General features: G+C 39.6%; 1 protein-coding gene across 1 annotated transcript in view; it reads right to left on the reverse strand.

Annotated features, from left to right (window-relative positions):
• Positions 1-21752, reverse strand: part of LOC105491817 (histone-arginine methyltransferase CARM1-like) — a 173954-nt gene that overhangs the window by 66295 nt on the left and 85907 nt on the right. Inside the window, 1 exon segment of the mRNA XM_011758499.2 lies at positions 21003-21103. Coding sequence (XP_011756801.2) covers positions 21003-21103 — 101 coding nt within the window.

Below are 21752 nucleotides of genomic sequence, written 5' to 3' on the forward strand. Positions count from 1 at the left end.
AAAAAAAATTAGAACTCAACAGCAAAACAACTGAAATAAAAAATTTATTAGAGGGATTCAAAGCAGACTGAAGCAAGCAGAAGAAAGAATCAGCAAACTTGAAGATAGGACAATTGAAATTATCAAGTTTAAAGAACAAAATGGAAAAAGATTGAACAAAAATAAAGCCTAAGGGACCTATAGAGCACCCTCAAGCAGACCGACAGGTGCACTGATGGAGTTCAGAAAGAGAAACAGAAACGGATGGAGAGATTATCAGAAAAAAAATCATAGAAAACTTCCCAAATTTGATGAAAGATATGAATATAAATATCCAAGAAGCTCAACAAACTCCAAATAAGATGAATTCAATGAGACCCACACTGAGACACATTACAATCAAACTGTGGAAAATCAAAGACAAAGAGAGATTTTTTTAAAGACAGGGTCTCACTCTGTCACCCAGGCTGGAGGGCAATGGCACGATCACGGCTAACTGTAGCCTTGAACTCCCAGGCTCAGTCAATCCTCCCACCTCAGCCTTTCAAGTAGCTGGGACTACAGGCATATGCCACCACATATGCCTAGTTATTGTATTTTTTGTAGAGACCAGGTCTTACTATGTTGCTTAGGCTGGTTTTGAACTCCCAGCCTCAGGTGATCCAGTCACCTTAGCTTCCCAAAGTGCTGGTATTACAGATGTAAGCCACTGCACCCAGTCTCCAAGAGAAAGTCTTGAAAGCAGCAAGAGGGTACAGGCATGGTGGCTCATACCTGTAATCCCAGCACTTTGGGAGGCCAACGTGGGTGGATCACTTGAGGCCAGGAGTTTGAAACCAGCCTGGCCAACATGGTGAAAATCCATCTCTACTAAACATACAAAAATTAGCCAAGCATGGGGGTGCATGCCTGTAATCCCAGTCTTGGGAGGCTGAGGCAGGAGATTCGCTTCAACTCGGGAGGTAGAGGTTGCAGTGAGCCAAGATGGCACCACTGCACTCTAGCCTGGGTGACAGAGCAAGACTCTGTCTCAAACAAATAAACAAATAAACAAACAAAAAGAAAAAAAAGCAGCAAGAGAGAAGTGACTCATTACACACAATAGATCCTCGATATAATTACAAGTAGATTTCTCATCAGAAACTTTACAGGCCAGAAGCCATTGGTGGATATATTTAATGTGCTAAAAAAAAATTTTAAAAAAACTGTCAACCAAGAATTTTATACCCAGAACATCTGTCCTTCAAATATCAGGGAGAAATTAAGACATTCTTAGATAAACAAAAGCTGAGGGAATTTGTTACCCCTAGACATGTCCTACAAGAAATCCAAAGGGGGTCTTGCAGGTTAAAATGAAAAGGTATGGCTGGGTGCAGTGGCTCACACCTGTAGTCCCAGCACTTCGGGGGGCCAAGGCGGGCAGATCACGAGGTCAAGAGATCAAGACCATCCTGGCTAACATGGTGAAACCCCATCTCTACTAAAAAATAGAAACAATTAGCTGGGCGTGGTGGTGGGCGCCTGTAGTCCCAGCTACTTGCGAGGCTGAGGCAGGAGAATGGCGTGAACCCAAGAGGTGGAGCTTGCAGTGAGTGGAGATTGTGCCACTATACCAATCCAGCCTGGGCTACAGAGTGAGACTCCATCTTTAAAAGAAAAAAAAAAAAAGATAAGATATTAGACAGGGGCACATAAAAGCTAGCATTGTTTTAACAATGGCTTGTAACTCTACTTTTCATTTTCTACATGATTTAAGAGGATAATTAACTTTTTAAAACATTTCTAGTTTATGTTTTTTTGTTGTTTTTTAAGATGGAGTCTTGCTCTATCACCCAGCCTGGAGTGCAGTGGCATGATCTTGGTTCACTGCAGCCTCCACATCCCAGGCTCAAGTGATTCTCCTCCTCAGCCTCCCAAGAAGCTGGGATTACAGGTGCCTGCCATTGTGCCTGGCTAATTTTTGTATTTTTAGTAGAGACGGGGTTTCACCACATTGGTCAGCCTGGTCTTGAACTCCTGAGCTCAAGCAATCTGCCAATGTTGGCCTCCCAAAGTGCGGGGTTATAGGCATGAGCCACCATGCCTGGCCTATTTTATGTTTTTGGATACACAATAATGTAATCATAATCATTACAATTACATTAAATGGGAAGGGGATGTAATCGTCCCCTTCAGCTTTATTGAGGTATGACTGACAAATAAAAATTGCAGATATTTAATGTATACAACATGATGGCTTAATCTGTATAAACACTGTAAGTTATTGTCATAATCAAGCAAATTAATATAACAAGGATATAATTTAGTGACATCAGTGAATTAAAAGGAGTGGAGGCAAAGCTGGAAACAAAGGATTTAAACAACACAATAATCCAACTAGATCTAACATACATACACAGAACATTCTACCCACCAACAGAATGCATATTATTCTTTAGTGCAGATGAGACATTCTCCAGTATACACCAGATGTTATGTCACAAATTATGTCTTAAACATTTAAAAATCGAGATATTATACAAAGCTTCTCCAACCACAATGATATGAAGTTAGAAATCAATAATCAAAGGAAAACGAGAAAATCAGAAATTTGAACAAATTGAAGAACAGCATCTTAAACAACCAATGGATTTTAAAAAATCAGAAGGAAAAGCAGAAAGCACTCAGAGATGAAAGAAAATGAAAACATCCCAAAACGTATGAAATACAGTGAAACCAATACAGGAAAATTTATAGCTGTATATTCTTACATTAAAAAACAATCAAAATCTCAAATCAACAACCTACCTTAATGACAAGGAACTAGAATAAGAAGGACTAGCCTTAAAGCTAGCAAAAAATAAAAATAAAATAACAATAAAGATTATAGCAGAGATGAATGAAATAGATAATAGAAAAACAATAGAGGACAATCAACAAAATAAAAACTTTAGTTCTTTAAAAAGATCAACGAAATTGACAAACTTATCTAGACTGACTGTATTAGTCAGGGTTCTTCTCCAAATAAGATGAACTCAAAGAGACCCACACTGAGACACATTATAATGTAGCTGTGGAAAATCAAAGACAAAGAGAGAATTATTTTTAAGACAGGGTCTCACTCTGTCACCCAGTCTGGAGAGCAATAGCATCTATCCTATTAGGGAGAGGACTAATAGGATAGATGAATATATGATGGGGAGTTTATTAAGGAATATTGACTCACATAATCACAAGGTGAAGTCCCACAATAGGCTGTCAAGGAAGCCAGTCTGAGTCTCCAAATCTCAAAAGTATGGATGCCAACAGTACAGCCTTCAGTGGCAAAAGGCCTGAGGCCCCTGGCAAACCATTGGTGTAAGTCTAAGAGTCCAAAAGCTGAAGAACTTGGAGTCCAATGTTCAAGGGCAGGAAGCATCCAGCATGGGAGACAGATGAAGGCCAGAAGACTCAGGAAGTCTGCTCTTTCCAACTTCTTCTGCCTACTTTATTCTAGCGATGCTGGCAGCTGATTAGATGGTGCCCACCTAAATTTGAGGGTGAGTCTGCCTTTCCCAGCACACTGACTCAAATGTTAATCTCTGTTGGCAACACCCTTACAGACACACCCAGGAACAATACTTTGCCTCCTTCAATCCAATCAAGTTGACACTCAATAATAACCATCACACTGACTAAGAAAAAGAAAAGAAGAAACCTCAAATTATTATAATCAGAAATGAAATTGGTATATTACTACTGAATTTACAGAAATATAAAGTATTATAAGAGAGTACTACAAGCAATCATATGGCAACAAATTGGATAACCTAGATGAAATAGACAAATTCCTACAAACATAAAACCTACAAAGACAGAATCATGAAGGAATAGAAAATCTGAGTAGACCTGTAACTAGTTAGGAGATTGAATTAGCAATAAAAAAATCATTGAACGAAAATATGCCCTGGTCCAGATGGCTTCACTGGTGAACTAACAGCAATCTTTCTCAAAGTTTTCCAAAACATTGAAGAGGAGGAAACGCTTCATAACACAGTTTATGAAGCTACTATTATCTGAATGTCAAAGCCTGACAAAGAAACTACAAGAAAATAAAACTGTAGACCAGTATCATGAACATCGATCCTGGTCTGATACAACAACACAAAATGCTAGCAAACAAAATTCACCAGCATATTAAAAGTGCGATTCACCACAACCGAGTGAGATTTATTCCTTGAACGGAAGGATGGTTCAACATATGAAAACTGATCGGCCGGGCGCGGTGGCTCAAGCCTGTAATCCCAGCACTTTGGGAGGCCGAGACGGGCGGATCACGAGGTCAGGAGATCGAGACCATCCTGGCTAATATGGTGAAACCCCATCTCTACTAAAAAAATACAAAAAACTAGCCGGGCGAGGTGGTGGGCGCCTGTAGTCCCAGCTACTCGGGAGGCTGAGGCAGGAGAATGGCGTAAACCCGGGAGGCGGAGCTTGCAGTGAGCTGAGATCCGGCCACTGCACTCCAGCCTGGGCGACAAAGCGAGACTCCGTCTCAAAAAAAAAAAAAAAAAAAAAAAAAAAAAAAAAAAAAAAAGAAAACTGATCAATGTATAATAATTCACCATATTATTATAACAGAATAAAAGGGAGAAAACACAAGTGATCATCTCAAATAATGCAGAAACAATATTTGACAAAATTCAACACTCTTTTATGATAAAAATACTCAAGAAACAGGAATAGAAGGAAAGTGCCTCAGCGTAATGGAAGCCATATAACAACATCCCATAGCAAACATCATACTCATTGGTGAAAGACTGAAAGGTTTTCTTCTAAGACAAGGAAGAGAGCAAGGATGCCCATTTTCATCACTTCTATCCAATATAGGACTAGAAGTCCTAACAAGTAATTTGGCAATAAAAAGAAACAAAAGACATCCAAATTGGAAATGAAAAAGTAAAATGATCTCTGTTAACAGAAAATATGACTTTATATGTAGAAATCTTCAGTATTCTACAAAAACCTGTTAAAACTAATGGACATATTCAGCAAAGGCAAGGGACTTGAATAGACATTTCTCCCAAGAAGATATATGAATGCCCACTAGCATATAAAAAGATGCTCAACATCACTAGTCATTAGAGAAATTCAAATCAAAACCACAATTAGAATGGATATATATAAAAAAGAAAATAACAAGTGTTGGTGCAGATGTGGGAAAACTGGAACCCTTGTGTACTGTTGGTGGGAATGATACAGCTGTTGTTGAAAGCAATATGGCAGTTCCTCAAAAAATTAAATGTAGAATTACCATATGATCCAGCAATTTCATATCTGAGTATATACCCAAAAGAACTGAAAGCAGAATCTTGAAGATATATTTGTACTCCCATGTTCACAGGATTATTACTCATATAGGTGAAACAGTGAAACAACCTGCTATGACTTGAATGTGTGCCCTCTATAATTCAGTTGGGATGGTATTAACAGGCAGGCCCTTTACAAGGTGATTAGGCCATGAGGACCTTTCCCTGTGAATGGGATTAAGGCCTTTATAAATGACATTTCACGCAGTATTCAGCTCATTTGTCCTTCCACCTGCCTTCCACCATATGAGGACACAGTGTTTCTCCCCTCCAGAGGATGTAGCCTTCACCAGACAACTAAACATACTGGCACCTTTATCTTGGACTTCCTGGGCTCCAGACCTGTGAGAAATAAATTTGTCCTTTATAAATGACCTAATCTCAGTATGTTGAGCAGAAAGTACCTCAGCAGCATAAAATGGACTCAGACACAATCTAAGTGTTCATCAGTAGATGCATGAATAGGTAAAACATGGCATACACATAAAATGAAAAATTATATAGCCTTAAAAAGCAAGGAAATTCTGACACATCCTACAACATGGATGAACTTTGAGAACATTATTCTAAGTGAAATAAATTAATCACAAAAAGAAAAATACTGTATGATACCACATATATGAAGTACCTACAGTAGTCAAAATTATAGCAACAGTGGTTACTGGGAGCTGAGAGGAGGAGGAATAGTGACTTACTGTTTAATGGACATAGAGGTTTCATTTTGTGAGATGAAAAAAGTTCTGTGGATGGATGGTGGTGATGGCTGCACAACAATATGAATGTAGTTATTATCAGTGAACTGTACACTTAAAAATGGTTAAGATGGCAAATGTTTTGGTGTGTGTGCTTTATCACAACAAGAATGTTGAAAAAATGACCTTTCAGAGATAGTAGACTGTTTATAGTACTTTGGAATAACACACAGATGTCCTTGAAAATCTTTTCAGGAATGGGCCTTTACTGGTATGGTTGTTTAAGAGCAAAGTATTTAGGAGAGTTGCTCCACTTACAAATCAATCATGGAATTTTCTTGTTAAAGACAAGAGTTGAAACTTTCTGTAATGACAAGTAGCTGTCAAAATTATCCCATCCAGGAAGGATTTTTGAAAAAATAAACTTATTTTGCCATTCTGAAATGATGATTTTTTAGTAATGAATGCAAGAAGAACTATTTTTCAAAAGAAACTCACACTATGGAAAGAACATTTTGAAAGTGGCTCACTGGAACATTTCATTGTTATATGGTTTTATCGCTAAAAATGATATAAAAACCTTATATCTGCAAATTTTAAAAACTTGGCAATATAATTTTAAAACTTAAAAACGATCTTTCAAAAGAATAATTTAAATAATTTTAAATCTGTTTCTTAAAATGTAAAAATGCCACACATCCTGATTCATTTGTAAGAGAGCTTCTGATTGACATCAGGACAAAGAGAAATGCATTAAATGAATTTCACATGCTTCGCATAATGGTGAATGGGTTGAAAAGTGAATATTATTTACTTAGCTCAAACCATTTTACTTTTCTTCCATTTGAATTTGTATATCTGATGTTTGTTTTTTAACAGCTGCAACAGCCCTTATAACCAAATATCAAAATAAACTTAACATGCAAACAGATCTTTAAATCACAATATCACCAGTCAATCAGTATGTTAAATTACACAATACGATAGGTTTTTGTGTGCCATTAGTGAAATCTACAGATTTTTAAAATATTGTTTATTTCATTCTTATATTATCTCCCTCTTATTTTTTATACTATCGCACTAATACTCACACAGGCTACAACATGGATGACTAGAAGTACATGTTGACCAGAAGTTTACTTTTGTTTTTGAGGTATGATTTACATATAATGAAACACTAATTTTAAATGTATAGTTTGATATGTTTTAATAAATATATATATATCCATGTAACCACCACCACAATCAAGATATAGAAAATACCCATCCCCATCAAACTTCCTACATGCCTCTTCACAGTTCACAGTTCATCCTACCCCCCTTTAACATCCACCATCCCTCAGCCACCACTGATCTGCTTTCTGTCACTGTATATTAGTTTTCCCTGTTTTAGAATTTCATACGAATGATTCATACAGTATAGGCGTCTTTCGATTGGCATAATGTTTTTAAGATTCGTCTATATTGTTATGTGCATAGATAGTTCACTTTTGTGGCTTAACAATAGTCCATTGTTTAGATTCACCACAATTGGTTTATTCTTTCATTTGTTAATAGGCATTTGGGTTGTTTCCAGGTTTTCAAGTACAAATCTTTGTGTGGACATAAATTTTCATTTCTCTTAGGGAAACACAAAAGAATAGGATTGCTGGGTCATAGGGGAGTGGATGTTTAATTGTGTGAGAAACTGCCCAGTTATTTTTGAAAGTGTGTCATTTTCTATTTCTACCAGCAATATATGAGGCTTCCACTGGCCCCACACCCTCGTCTACTTGCTTATTGTCATTCTTTTAAATTTTAGCTATTCATGGGTATACAGCGACATCTCATCATTTTAACTTTGGAGAATGTTTCTAACATACATAAAGTGTGAATACAGTAATACACGTATAGCTTCCAAATTAAATCACTACGTATATATTGGCAGGATCGCCCCAAATGTTCACTGGTCATGATACCCAGCCAAACCCTTGGAGATATACACAGTAATGGCCAGGTCACTGCCTTAAGTGCTAGCTACCACAGTACTTACAAATTTGTTTTTTCAGATACTACAGCATGAAGGTTTTAGAGTTTAAAATGTTGTATTTTTAAGGAGTTTAAGGAGGAGAAAGAATGATTTTCTTGCTTTTACTTCGAACTTTGGTAGGTGCTAGCAGAGGCTGCCTATCCACTGGGGTAGTGAGGAGACTATGCAGCGTGTTTTCGCTGCAGTGTTGTACCCTGTAGTGACAGCTTTGGTTTCACCTGTGATTGAAGTTCATTTGCACAGAGGGTGCCCCTAAAGAAAAACACATTTCCCCTTCCAGCATTGCCCAGAAGGCAGCTGGGCCCCAGCAGTTTCTTGGGCACTTTACTTGCCGTTCACACTAAAGTTTAGGGACACTCATCCGTCATTTCACGGCTTGTTGGCAGAAAAACAACAGTGCAAATACCAAGAAACCTCAGCAGTGAGTCAGTTTCAAGCAGGTCAGATGTCCCGTAATATGCGCAGTGTGATAGTTTAATCAGAGAATCATGCGGTATTATTGCTTCTGCCTGAGAGGAGAGCTTTTCTTTTCAAGAAAGCGCTTTTCAGATAGCTATTAGGTTGCTGAATGAGGAACTGCACAAAAGAAATGCTGGCTCCTTGTGGTCTTTCAGATCATTAAAAAGTAACCCAGGTGGCAAAACCAGTTATCATTTTCTCAGCTACAGTAGATAAAAGAGCAAGACTGGACACCAATCTGTGGCTACATGATGGCAAAACCATCAGCCCAGAGCAAAACAGGGTTCGTCAATTCCGTGGAAAATATGGAGTCAAAGAGATTACTTGGCATTGTGCAGGCGCCAACCTGTTGATTTGACTGATTTTGCTTTTTCAGATGTTGATCTAGTCTTGAAAAGTCTCACACACCCAAACTCACTGATCCTGATTTTCTCTCTCTTGCAGCACCTTGTACATATAGGATAAAACTCTTGAGGTACCCAGCTGGAAAAGGAAAAGTTAGGGGGACGTGAGGCCAATTCCCTGCTAGGGTTAAAGGAGTTCCAATACATCGTTAGCAATGATTAGTAATCAACCATCTGAATGCTTTTTAGTTTCATTATAATACAGAAATTATTAGGAAATAATTTTTAGGCAGATAGAAAGGGCAAAAGGAGTTCTTGGAAAGGCTTTTTCTTTTAATAACAGCAACCCCCGAACCATTTATTTTCTAACAGAAAATGGCTTGAAGGGTCAGGTCGGCAAGATTTGATATGCAAATGCTGGCCATTAGAAACGGTCCACCCAATATGGCAATTCCTGCCTCCTTCTTCTTGTCACCAGGTGTGCCAAGAGTCACGGCTGCCTCCAAGTAACACCATGTGTTCAGAACATCATGGCGACCCATATTTGCATACTAAAGGGGTACGGTAGGAGGGCCCGGTTTTTCCCGGGCTACCTAAATGACACACCTCATCAAAACCAATCCCCTGGGCCCTATGCAAACCAAACACCGCCTCCTACAGCATCCCAATATAAGCAATCACTTTCCATCGCACAGGAGATTTCTCTTTATTTGAGTCTCCCCTCCCTCTGTCTCTGTACAGGGGAGCTGTTTTCTTCGTCCTTCCTTCTTCTTGCCTAATAAACTTTCTGCTCCTTAAAGCCACTCCATGTGTATTCATGTTGTTTTATCTAAATTGGCATGAGACCGAGGACCCTGGAATTCCTCCAGTCACTGAAGCCATATCAATTATTTAGTGTACTTAAATTATAGTCCGTCCCAATGTTCCTTCTTTTCTTGCCAAGAAAACATGCAGCCTAATTACAATCCCCCTAGAATGTGTGGCTGCTGCAGTAGAAAAATGCTTTAGATCAACAAGCATTTTCTCTAAACATGCTGCTTCTCTCCTGTAATGCCCAGAATCAAATGGGTCCTTAAATAGGGGCCCATGACAGCAATGCACAATAGTGGCTTCTAGGAGCAGATGGGTAAGCAGAAAACTAAAAGAGGAAGGTAGGTGGCTGAGAGAAAGACTTTGGCTTAGAAAAGTAGATTTCAGAAGCTGCAAAGTGAGCTAAGAAAGTTGCTTGAATTGTGGTTTAAATACTGAAATGACAGACATGTCAATGTTGGAAACAAGAACAATTTCTCATGGCAGAGGTCTCTTAGTCTGTTTGTGCTGCTCATACAAAATACCCGAAACTGAGTATAAAGAAAAGTACTGCTCCCAGTTCTGGAGTCTGGGTAGCCCAAGATTCAGGTGCTGCAGGTTTGGTGTCTGGTGAAGGGCCGTTTTACAAAGATAGATCTGTCTAGGTGTCCTCATATGGTGGAAGGGATGGATAAGGTCAAAAGGGGATGAACAGTGTCCTCATGCATCAAAGAAATGAAAGGGCAAAAGGGAACACCCTAAACTAGTTATCCCCAGCTCTTTTCTAGGGTACAAATACATTCATAAAGGCAGAACCCTCATGACTTAATCACTTCCTAAAAGGTCTTCCCCACCTCTTAATACCATCACAATGGAGATAAAGTTTCAATAGTGAATATTGTGGGCACTGATACCATAGCAAAAGGAAAAGCAACTGGGGATTTGGACAAACTACTTAACTTCTCTAGGCTCCCTCTGTTAATTAAGGAAATTGGATCTCAGCTTCCAAAGTTTTTCTTGATCTCCTTCTGCAAGCAAAAGTTAATCCAGAAGCCCAATAAGTAAAACTGATAGAAGGGGTGTTGTTCTCATGGTAGAGGTTTTTGGGGAGGTAGGCTTGCTGTTGAAGTTCAAGCTCCCTTACCCTTCTAACTTAGTCCCGGAAGGAACTTCTTGGTGCATCTTTCAATAGCACTGTGGTAAATCATTTTTAGGGGTTGTTTCAGTTTCGATGTTATATAATCCTACTGGTTCTCAAAGTGTGATGCCAGAAGCATCATTATTAGACATGCAGATTTTCAAGCGACTCCCCATACTTACTGAATCAGACACTCTGGAGATGGGCCCCAGCAATCTGTGTTTTAAAAGCCCTTCAGGGGATTCTAATGCACCTCTTTGAGAGCCATTGTTTTGCTCCCCAATGCTAAAGAGCTGTGTTCCTTCTGAACAGTTGCCAATACTGAGACCATTCAAGGAGAACTGAGTAGACTGGGGTAAGCAAGGAAAGAAGCAAGTGGGGAAAGAACTTAGGAACAACTGTGAATTTCTCCTGAGAATCAGATACCAGAGAGCTGCTCAAGACACTGCCCTGCCAAGTCTTTAGATCCTTTGAGAAGAGTTGGGAATCAAGTACATCCTCAACATCTGTAATGTTTGGGTTTTAAAAAGCAGTGACAAAGGACATTTCAACATGCAATTGAAACAACATGCTTTTGAAAAAATGTGCTCTGCCTGGCCCTGTCCTCCCCACTGTTGCCTAATGATCCCCCTTCCATGATATTTGTTTGGTTAGTTTATACAGAGATATGGATGAAATGAGGCCCCATAATAATGTCAACGATAACCATGATGACAATAATAGCAGTAGCTAGAGAACGGCAGGCACTGTGCTAATTTACATTGGTTTTCTTATTCAATCCTTATAATATCTTTATGAGGGACTATTGTTATCTATAATTTTATAGGTTAAAAAAATGAGGTCGGGAAAGGTCAAGTAACTTGTGTGGTAGGCAAAATAACGGCTTCCCAAAGATGTCCACATCCTGATTCCTGAAAACTGTTAATGTGTCATATTACATATCAAAGGGATTTTGGAGATATTAAAAATGGCGAAATGGGGAGATTATCTTAGATTATCTAGAAGTGTCCAAAATGGTCACCAGAGTCCTTATAAGAGGAAGGCAGGAGGGTCAGAATCAGAGAAGGAGATATGATAATGGAAGCAGAAGTCAGAGTGATGTAGCCACAATCCAAGTAACGTGGGCAACCTCTAAAGGCTGGAAAAGGCAAGAAGCTGATTCTCCTCTAGAGTGTCCAGAAAGAACAGATTTCTGCAACACCTTCATTTTAGCCCCATGAGACCCATTTCTGACTTCTGACCTCCAGAGTTGTAAGATAATACAACTGTATTTTTTGTTTAGCTACTGTTTGCATTAATTTTTTACAGCAGCAATAGGAAACGTAATACATTTGTCAAGGTCACACAGCCATTAGGTCATAGGGGCAGGGATACAACGTTACACTGTCTGATTCCAGAACCCACCCTCAATTTGAATCCTTGCAAAGGTATTTAGGATCTACCCTACAGGGATGTGAATGTCAAGCGAGATGAAGACACATGGATACTCTCTCCCAAGTTGTCTTTTGTCCTCATCAATCACCAATCTAGCTATGAGAAGGCTCTTTATTTCTTCGATGAGGCTTTGTGGCAAACAGTGGGACATTCCACATGGACTACTTTAAACTCCTCCTCTAAATGTATTACTTGCTGAATTTGCCAATGGAGCAGGGTTCCTCTTTGGATGGCAGAACTGTCTCCGTGTTTAAGTGCTTCATAACAGGTTGCTTGGTAAGTGAATGGTTTTTCTCTTCCTTCCTGAATGAACTATCTACACGGGTAGGTGCTAGTCAAACACATTCACTTCTTCACTTTCAAGGGAACAACCAGTTCCTGCTTACCTGGACATTCTAGAAGGAAGCAGCAAGGAATTGTTTTCACAAGTCATGTCCCACCTTCATGACTACCTTCTCTGAGGTTCTTTCTTAACTGTGTAATGTGGGGATGGTATTGTTTGCTCCAAGCACCACAAAGACTCTTCCTGAAGATCTATGAGTTTATAGATGTGGAAATGCTTTCAAAACTCAAAAACTTCAGCTCTGCCAAATGCTTATTATTGTTTCCTTAACAGATTCCTTATTGCCACCTTTTAACTTCATTGTCAGTGCAAAAATAAAAAGTGTTGACAGGCTGGATGGAATCTTGTGACTCAGGCATTTGGTGTCTGTGGGAGAGTGAGGAGGAAGGAGAAGTTAGCAATTGGAGACACTTAAGAAATTGGAGAAAAACCCTAGCTCAAAGAGTTGAAATCAGGATAAATTCATACAGAAAAACTTCAAAGTATATGCTTTTTCTAGTGTTCAAGATTGAAAATGAGAAGTACCTTTCCAATAATTGGCCTTCAAAGCATTTATGAAGACATTATCAACACATTTAAGATGGGGGACCCCATGTGTTTTCAAAAATCTCATTGCTAGCAGTAAGACATGAAAAATGAAAAGAGGACCATTTAAGTTCTTCTCATCCTTCAGGATCCAATTGAAGTCACATATCTTTTCTGAAGGCTTCCCTAACCACCCCAGCTCATGGGAATGGTTCCTTGTGTAGACATGGCATGTTTCATTTCTGCCATTCATGGGCACTTGGCATTCACTGTGTGCCAGGAATTTTATTTGTTTGAAAACCAACTGGATTTTAAGTTATGTGCTCTATGTCCTCCCAGGTCTTAGAATAATATAGACTACATCAGATCAGGTGATGTATTCAATTTCTAGAAAACTTTTGCTTACAACTAAAGGACTCATACCATATCGCCTTGTGGCTTTTCCTAAGCTTTTGGTATTATCCTGCTTGCTCCCTCACTCTATCTTCCTTTGGTTTACTGTCATCTTTTCTTTACTCTACATCAGCTTCCTTTTGGTAGCCCAAAGTCAGAATCCTGGATCTTGAAGTACATGCTGTGACATACCAGACCAATCCTTGCTTCTGGACCAAGGTACCCATTCCCCCAACTTCTGGGAATACTGGCAGATGATGGCTCTCAGGTGAGTCATATTCTAAGTGCTGCCCAGGAAAGCCATCTTACCCAAGGTAACACTTCTTCCTCAGTGTGTGTGCATAAAAAAATGTGGAATATAAAGTTCCCCGCCTCAAGGTGGTTCAACTCTGAAGGGCCACCCCAGCTCAAGAACTCCCTGTGCGATTGGCTGAGTCCTTTAGTATGACTATATTGCAGCTTAACTCCCCCCTCAGCCAATCTGTCCTGCTTCCTTCACTTCCCCAGAAGTGAGGCTCCTGAGAGCTTTCCCAATATACTTCCTGCTTACAAACCTCCACATAAGAGGATGTTTCCTAGAGAAGCTGCTCTATGACAGATCTTTCGTATAAATAAGAGGACAAACAGTGTCTACAGCAAGGAGGATTGATGGAGGCCTGTCTCACCTAAAGTCAAGCCAGACCAATCTGGCCACAGCTACCAATTCCTGGCAGTGAACACAGCCATCATTCTGGCCATAACATGCCAGAAAGGTGAACTTTGGCTATTTGTGGTCTCTGTCATTGCTCTCCAGTAGAACTTTCTGTGCCGATGGGAATGTATTCTACGTCTTTCCTGTCCAATGCAATAACCAATAACTACTTGTGGCTATTGAGCACTAGAAATGCTATGGTGACTAAGGAGTTTAATTTTTTACTTTTATTTTTATTTTATTTTAGTCTCACTTTGTTGCTCAGACTAAAGGGCAGTGGTGTGATCTTGGCTCACTGCAACCCCTGCCTCGTGGGTTCAAGTAATTCTCATGCCTCAGTCTCCCGAGTAGCTGGGACTACAAGTGCTTGCCACCATACGTGACTAATTTCTTTTCTTTTCTTTCTTTCTTTTTTTTTTTTTTTTTTTTTTTTTTAATTTGAGGTGGAGTCTCGCTCTGTGCCCAGGCTGGAGTGCAGTGGCATGATCTCAGCTCACTGCAACCTCCACCTCCCTGGTTCAAGCAATTCCCCTGCCTCAACCTCCCGAGTAGCTGGGATTACAAGCACATGCCACCATGTCCAGCTAATTGTTTGTATTTTTAGTAGAGACAGGGTTTTACCATGTTGACCAGACTGGTCTTGACCTCCTGACCTCAGGCAATCTGCCTGATTTTTTGTATTTGTAGTAAAGACAAGGTTTTGCCATGTTGGCCAAGCTGGTCTCAAATGCCTGACCTCAAGTGATCCACCCACCTTAGGCTCCCAAAGTGCTGGGATTACAGGTGTGAGCCACTACACCCAGCCAGGAATTTAAATTTTATTAATTAATTTATATTTAAATAGCCACATGTGTGTGATGGCTACCATATTGCACAGGGCAGCTCAAGATGATGAGCTGCTCTACAGAGGGCATGTCACAACAGTTCCAGTTCCATATGCCTTTACTTCCACCACTCCAAGTGGAAAACACTTGGTCTGACCCTTAAAAATCATTCTGATGAGGCATATCTAGGAACTGTGTACTAGTGATGTCTAATTATAAAGTGGCCCAATAATGACTCTGAACATTGTTAAATCTGAGTGCCAGAGAACTTTGTTGTATGTTTAAGTTGATTATAGCACAGAAATCTAGTCATAATCACTCACTTTAATTGTCTTTTATTCTGGTGACCCTTTAAGGAGTTTCTCATTTAGGTAAAGAGATATAACATCTATCTGTGTATAAATTGAAATTAAGGAATTCCCTTTTCTCGATTTTATACTTGTGTAGATTTCATGAATGCTTACTTCTTTTCCATTTGGTCTATATAATCTCGGGGACTTTGCTTTATGTTTCGTATATACGAAAAGGTAAAAAAGAGCAAGAGATAGCTTCCAGCTTGAGGTGGGAAGGTTCACAGCTTGGAGACCCACGGGAGATCTTTCGTCCTGCCCTGTTCCTTAAACAGGAATGATATCTTATTACTGACCCAGAAATGTCACATGGGACCCACAGTGAGAGCATGTAGCCACACCTTGCCAAGCTTGTGACCACTCCTGCAAAAACATGTACATGCATGCCATACAGATAAGAAGTCATTGCCATCAGCCTGCCTACCAAGGACCAACCCTTACAAAATCAGGCTGTTCTACTAAGTGAAACTGAAATTGAATTCAACGCAATTTGAAAGTATTCTGTTTACTTAAAGCCTAGAAGCCTGGCGTGTGAAGAAGAATCCAGGGACAGGAGATGGTTGTTAAATTTGTACATTTTTCTTTCTTGTTGCAATTTTATCTTTGCCGAGAAATTTAATGAAGACTCCAGAGAAAAGAATTAAATGTCTGCTGGTTCAATTACCAAGTAATGAAAAGGTCGAAAGGAGCACCATGCACTGTGTGCGGAGCTGCTAGTTCAGCCTATTCTTAGAGTAAAATTCTTTTCCGTGCTGTTCACAGTCGCATTTTGCCACCCACAAACTGTACAGATGAGTGTTGGTGTGAGAAGCAAAAACCACGTGCTGGTACAGATCATCCTCCACAGGGTGAAAGGGCCTTGGTCCCTGGGGAGCATCTCATGACACCCACGCAGGAGCTATGGGCAGAGTAGAGGCCATGGATTTCAGGAGGGACCAGTCTGTTGTTAAATCCACACTTTGAGAAGATTCTAATCATCTTTGGCGCTGAATACATTTTTAACCAGCCTGTTCTTAGGACCACATGCAGGGGAAGCCTCAGGAGCAAAACAGACTTGCCAGCAAGGATTTCAAGGGCTCCCAGCAGTCCCTGACAGCATTTGGAAAGCCACTCCTGTCCCCAACCTGCCCCAGTTGTACACAGAAAAGAAAGATTCCTGTAACACACAAATCCTCTACAGCAGCTAAAACCAAAGATAAACTATGGTGCTTTGGAATTCCTTAGAATTTTGGTTCTAATGTTTTCAAAATCAAGCCTCCAAGAGACTGAGGCAGGAGAATCGCTCGAACCTGGGAGGCAGAGTGTGCAGTGAGCCGAGACCGTAGCACTGCACTCCAGCCTGGGTGAAAGAGCAAGACCCAGTCCCCCCGCTGCCACCACCCCAAAAATCAAGCCTTCCTAGAAATACTATGCAAGGGAAGGGAAGAGGCAGTTAAGTATAGACTCCTCTCACCTCAGCACCATGGTGACAGTCTCCCTGCTCATGCTGGGACCAATGCAAACACCTGTTACCACCAACACTGAAAGACTGAATGAGAAAGTCATCATATAGCTTATTCTTCAGCTTTAAATCAAGTTCTCTTTTGGTTATATAAAAGTCTTGTTTTTAGGAAATACACACTGAAATGCTTAATGATAAAGGGTTATGGCTATGATATATATAACTGACCCATAGAAAAAGTATGTGTCTCTATATCTCTGGACATACATGTATGTGTTCATATACATACATGTATATGTGTTCATATACTTACATGTGTGTTCATATACATACATGTACACTCATAGTGTTCATATACATGTGTGTTTTTCATATATACATTCATGTTTATATAAATGTGTCTATATATTCATAAATGTGTGTGATCATATACATATGTGTGTTCATATACATATGTGTATACATATTAATATTAATGTATGTTTGCATGTGGTGGGAAGGCAAGCTAGAACAAATGATAAAGCAAACAGGGTGAAATGTAAACAATAGGTGAATCTAGGGAAAGGGAATTTGAGTAGTCTTTGAGCTCTTTTTATTTACTTATTTGCTTATTTTATTTACTTATTAGAGATAGGGATTTGCTATGTTGCCGAGGTTGGAGTACAGTGGCTATTCACAGGCACAATCACAGTGTACTTGCACTTGCTATGGCTGGAGACAGGATTATGGCTCAGGAAGGTGAGAATATCTCTAGCTAATTTCTTCCTCTTTTTCCTTAAAGTACTATGTCCAAGGACATTAGATGTTTAAGGTTTTAAAAGTAGCTAAAGTATCTCAAACCACTTTAAAATATATGAAAAAAACAAACTATATGAAGAAAAGAAAACTCCCAAATTATTTATGCCACTCTTTTATTTTATTTTTTGGTCTCTTGTATAAGATACAACAAGATCAATACCTTATGAAAAATCAAAGCTCTTTGAATATAGGAAGAGACCTTAATTGTTACTGTTTCTCCTGTATTGCCCAACAACGGAATTGTAGAGTGCAATTGAGTAAAGACATGAATAAATGAATAAGCAGCACCTTAAATAAAGTTCTAAATTCAACCCCTCACCTTGAGAATTCATTTTAAAATCTACTAATATCTAAGCAGAGGCATTTTTATCTATGGAGTTCTCTCTACATATTTTTATCCTCCTTTTCTCTATTATTTTTTAGACCTCTGTATCTAAAGCTGACTAGGGCCATTAGGAAAGAGAAAATGTAAGGTACAAAAGGGGAGAAGATATTTGCTACATACATTACTGATATAGGATTAATATCTAGAAAATAAAATTCATTCCTACAAATAAATTAGAATTAGACAATTCAAAAGAAAAATTGTCAAAAACCTGAATAGGCGTTTTACTGAAGAGAAAGCACAAATGGCCAAAATACTTGCAAATATGTTCAAAGTCATCAGTAAGTGGAAAAAAAACAAATTAAAACCACAAAGATCCTGTCATAACCACTAAATTGGCAAAAATTTCAAAGTCTGACAATACCAAAGTGCTGACAAAGACATAGAACAATGGCACGCATATACTGCTGGAGGGAATAAAAATGGGCACAGCCACTTTGGAAAACAATTTGGCATTACATAGCAAAGTCGAAGGTATGCACACCCTATGACTCAACATTTCCACTCCCGTGTATGCCTGAGAAACTTCAGCAAAGACGCAGTGGAGACCGTGTGCAAAACTATTCATAATAATACTTTCATAATGGAAGCCATCCAAAGTCTGCCAACAAGACCAGTAACTTGAGGCATATCATATCATAAGACACTCTACAGCACTGAAAATGTATAAACAACAGCTGTATGCATCAACAAAGATGGCCCTCAGGAACATGATGTTGGGTGAAAAAAACCAAATTGCAGGAGAATGCATACTTATGAGCCCATTCATGGAAAGTCCATAAGTGATATGTTTTTAGGAATAGAAATATATGTGGTAAAAGTATAAAGAATAAGAGAATGATAAACAAAAATTCACAATAGTGACTACCTCTGTTCAGGACAAAAAAGTAATGTGGGCTGGGCGTGGTGGCTCACGCCTATAATCCCAGCACTTTGGGAGGCCAAGGAGGGCAGATCACGAGGTCAAGAGATCAAGACCATCCTGGCTGACACGGTGAAATCCCGTCTCTACTAAAAAATATACAAAAAATTAGCTGGGCATGGTGGCGGGCACCTGTAGTCCCAGCTACTTGGGAGGCTGAGGCAGGAGAATGGTGTGAACCCGGGAGGCGGAGCTTGCAGTGAGCCAAGATCACGTCACTGTGCTCCAGCCTGGGCGACAGAGCAAGCCTCCTTCTCAAAAAAAGGAATGTGATCAGGACAAGGTACATGGGCCTTTAAAGAAAATGCTAATGGTCTATTTCTTAAAAGGGGAAGTAGGCACACATTCATTTTATTGTTATTCTTTACACTATATATATATATATATATATATATACCCACAAATATTATTTGGTGTGTAGTTAATATTCAATAAAAATGACATTTAAGAATTGGTAAAGAAAAAAATGACTGAAAATATTTTCTTCAGGACTTGCTGGCAAAAGAAAAGAAAATACAACATACCAAGCCATTAGACTCTGACAATCTTTCCCTCCAAACATGCCAGAGTTGTTTACTTGTCTCTGGGTTCCTCTTTGCTCACTTACGCCAAAACCAACTATCACTCAGAGGTACCAGTTGTCCGGACTGGAAGAGGGTTTCATGATGCTCATCTGAAGCAGCAGCCAAGCTTTTCTCTCTATCTGTCATCCTACCCCTCATTAAAATTCAGGCCTCCTCCAGGTATGAATGACAAGCGCATTACCCTGTTCACACGGGTGCACACATATCCAATTCTGCAGTTTGATTGGGTTATTATTACATCCAAATATTACTGAAAGCCATTATTACCTGACTCTTGACTTTGACTTATTTTATAATATTTGTTCACATTTCATAATGATAATAGAGCACTACATTTAAAACAAATCTTCTCCCTCTTCTCCAATCAGAACCTGAAATCTTAAAAAGCTCCCTGAAACACAGAAACCTGTCTCTTCCTCTTACTACAACCATGTAGCAACAGCCCCTTAAACCAAAAGTAAAATTTAGAGTGGTGTAGCTATTGTCATTACAACACTTAAAAGGAAAAAAATAAATCTAACTGCAGTGAAATATTACTCCTCACCCGGATAATTAAAAGAAAACATTCATGCCTCCCTTCCTCTACCCCAGCTCCATCTGCCACCCAGTGGATGGGAAGGGAGAAGATTTTGCTACAATTTCAGTATTGTGACAATTAAAAAAATCAATTTTGAGGCCGGGCGCGGTGGCTCAAGCCTGTAATCCCAGCACTTTGGGAGGCCGAGACGGGCGGATCACTAGGTCAGGAGATCGAGACCATCCTGGCGAACACGGTGAAACCCCGTCTCTACTAAAAAAAATACAAAAAACTAGCCGGGCGAGGCGGCGGGCACCTGTAGTCCCAGCTACTCGGGAGGCTGAGGCAGGAGAATGGCGTAAACCCGGGGGGCGGAGCTTGCAGTGAGCTGAGATCCGGCCACTGCACTCCAGCCCGGGCGACAGAGCCAGACTCCGTCTCAAAAAAAAAAAAAAAAAAAAAAAAAAAAAAAAAAAAATTAATTTTGTCATATCAATCACTACAGGGAAATCAGGCTTGATTGGCGGTAACATTCCAATACAGCAAAAATTAGAGACTGGTTTTATTAGTCCATTTTCACACTGCTGATAAAGACATACCTAATACTGAGTAATTTATAAAGAAAAAGAGGTTTAATGGACTCACAGTTCCACGTAGCTGGGGAGGCCTCACAATCATGGTAGAAGGTGAAAGGCATGTCTTACATAGTGGCAGACAAGAGAGAATGAGAGTCAAGCAAAAAGGAGTTTTTCCCTTATAAAATCATCAGATCTTGTGAGACTTGTTCACTACCATGGAACAGTATGGGAAAACTGCTCCCATGATTCAATTATCTCCCACCGGCTCCCTCCCACAACACTAGCAATAAAGGGAACTACAATTCAAGATGAGATTGGGGTGGAGACACAGCCAAACCATATCACTGGTTAAAAAAAAAAAAATTATTCTAAATGACCTACGTGGAAGACTCCATCGCTGGGTACCCTGAAGTATACTGAAGACCCACTTATTAACTGCCTTAAAACTACAACCACTTACCTCAGCATACTGTGCTGCTGAACTGGCTTCAACTGCATAAACTCTCCTAGCTCCAGCCTGTATGGCAAAAAATGACAGGATTCCCGATCCACAACCAACATCTAGAACCACCCGAAAGGAAAGGAGACAAAAAAAGAAAAGTGTGAAAACACAAACAAGTGCTTGGCTACTGGCACAAAGCCAGCTTTGGGTGTTGAGGTCAGACTTATTAAAATACTAGCTTTGATGTTTCTAGTGGCCTTACCTTGGCAAGGTTATGAATCTCCGTGAGCCTTGTTTTTCTCACGTGTTAAATGGGGTTAATAACAAACACTCTTAGAATTGGATGTAGAGATTAAATAATATGAAAGCATGCAAAGCACTTGGCACATAATTGATGTTTCACAAATTATTGCTATTATGATAGTTTCTTTGTAACATGGACTGCTTTGAGGATGCTCAGGGCCAAGAGAAGTAGGTGTCACAAATGAGCTTGCTCCACCAATTCTATCAGCATAAACAAATGAAAACGGTGGCCAGTAATTTTTGGAATGATATATCTAGGTTTAGAAATCACTGAAGATAGTCTTGAAAAATTCAAAAGTGAGGTGTGTGCTTTTATACCAGGCCCCCTCCATAAAGTTGGAGAGGTTTCTCTGGAGGGTAGGAGCAGATGAAGGTAGTGGAGTGATGAAATTTTTCTTCCACTCTCTGTGTTCAGATCTGGATCTTAGATCAAGAAAACCGCCATTTACTGGCACAAAAAGGCCA

This window comes from Macaca nemestrina, chromosome 14, assembly GCF_043159975.1.
Source record: "Macaca nemestrina isolate mMacNem1 chromosome 14, mMacNem.hap1, whole genome shotgun sequence".
Classification (NCBI taxonomy): Eukaryota; Metazoa; Chordata; class Mammalia; order Primates; family Cercopithecidae; genus Macaca; species Macaca nemestrina.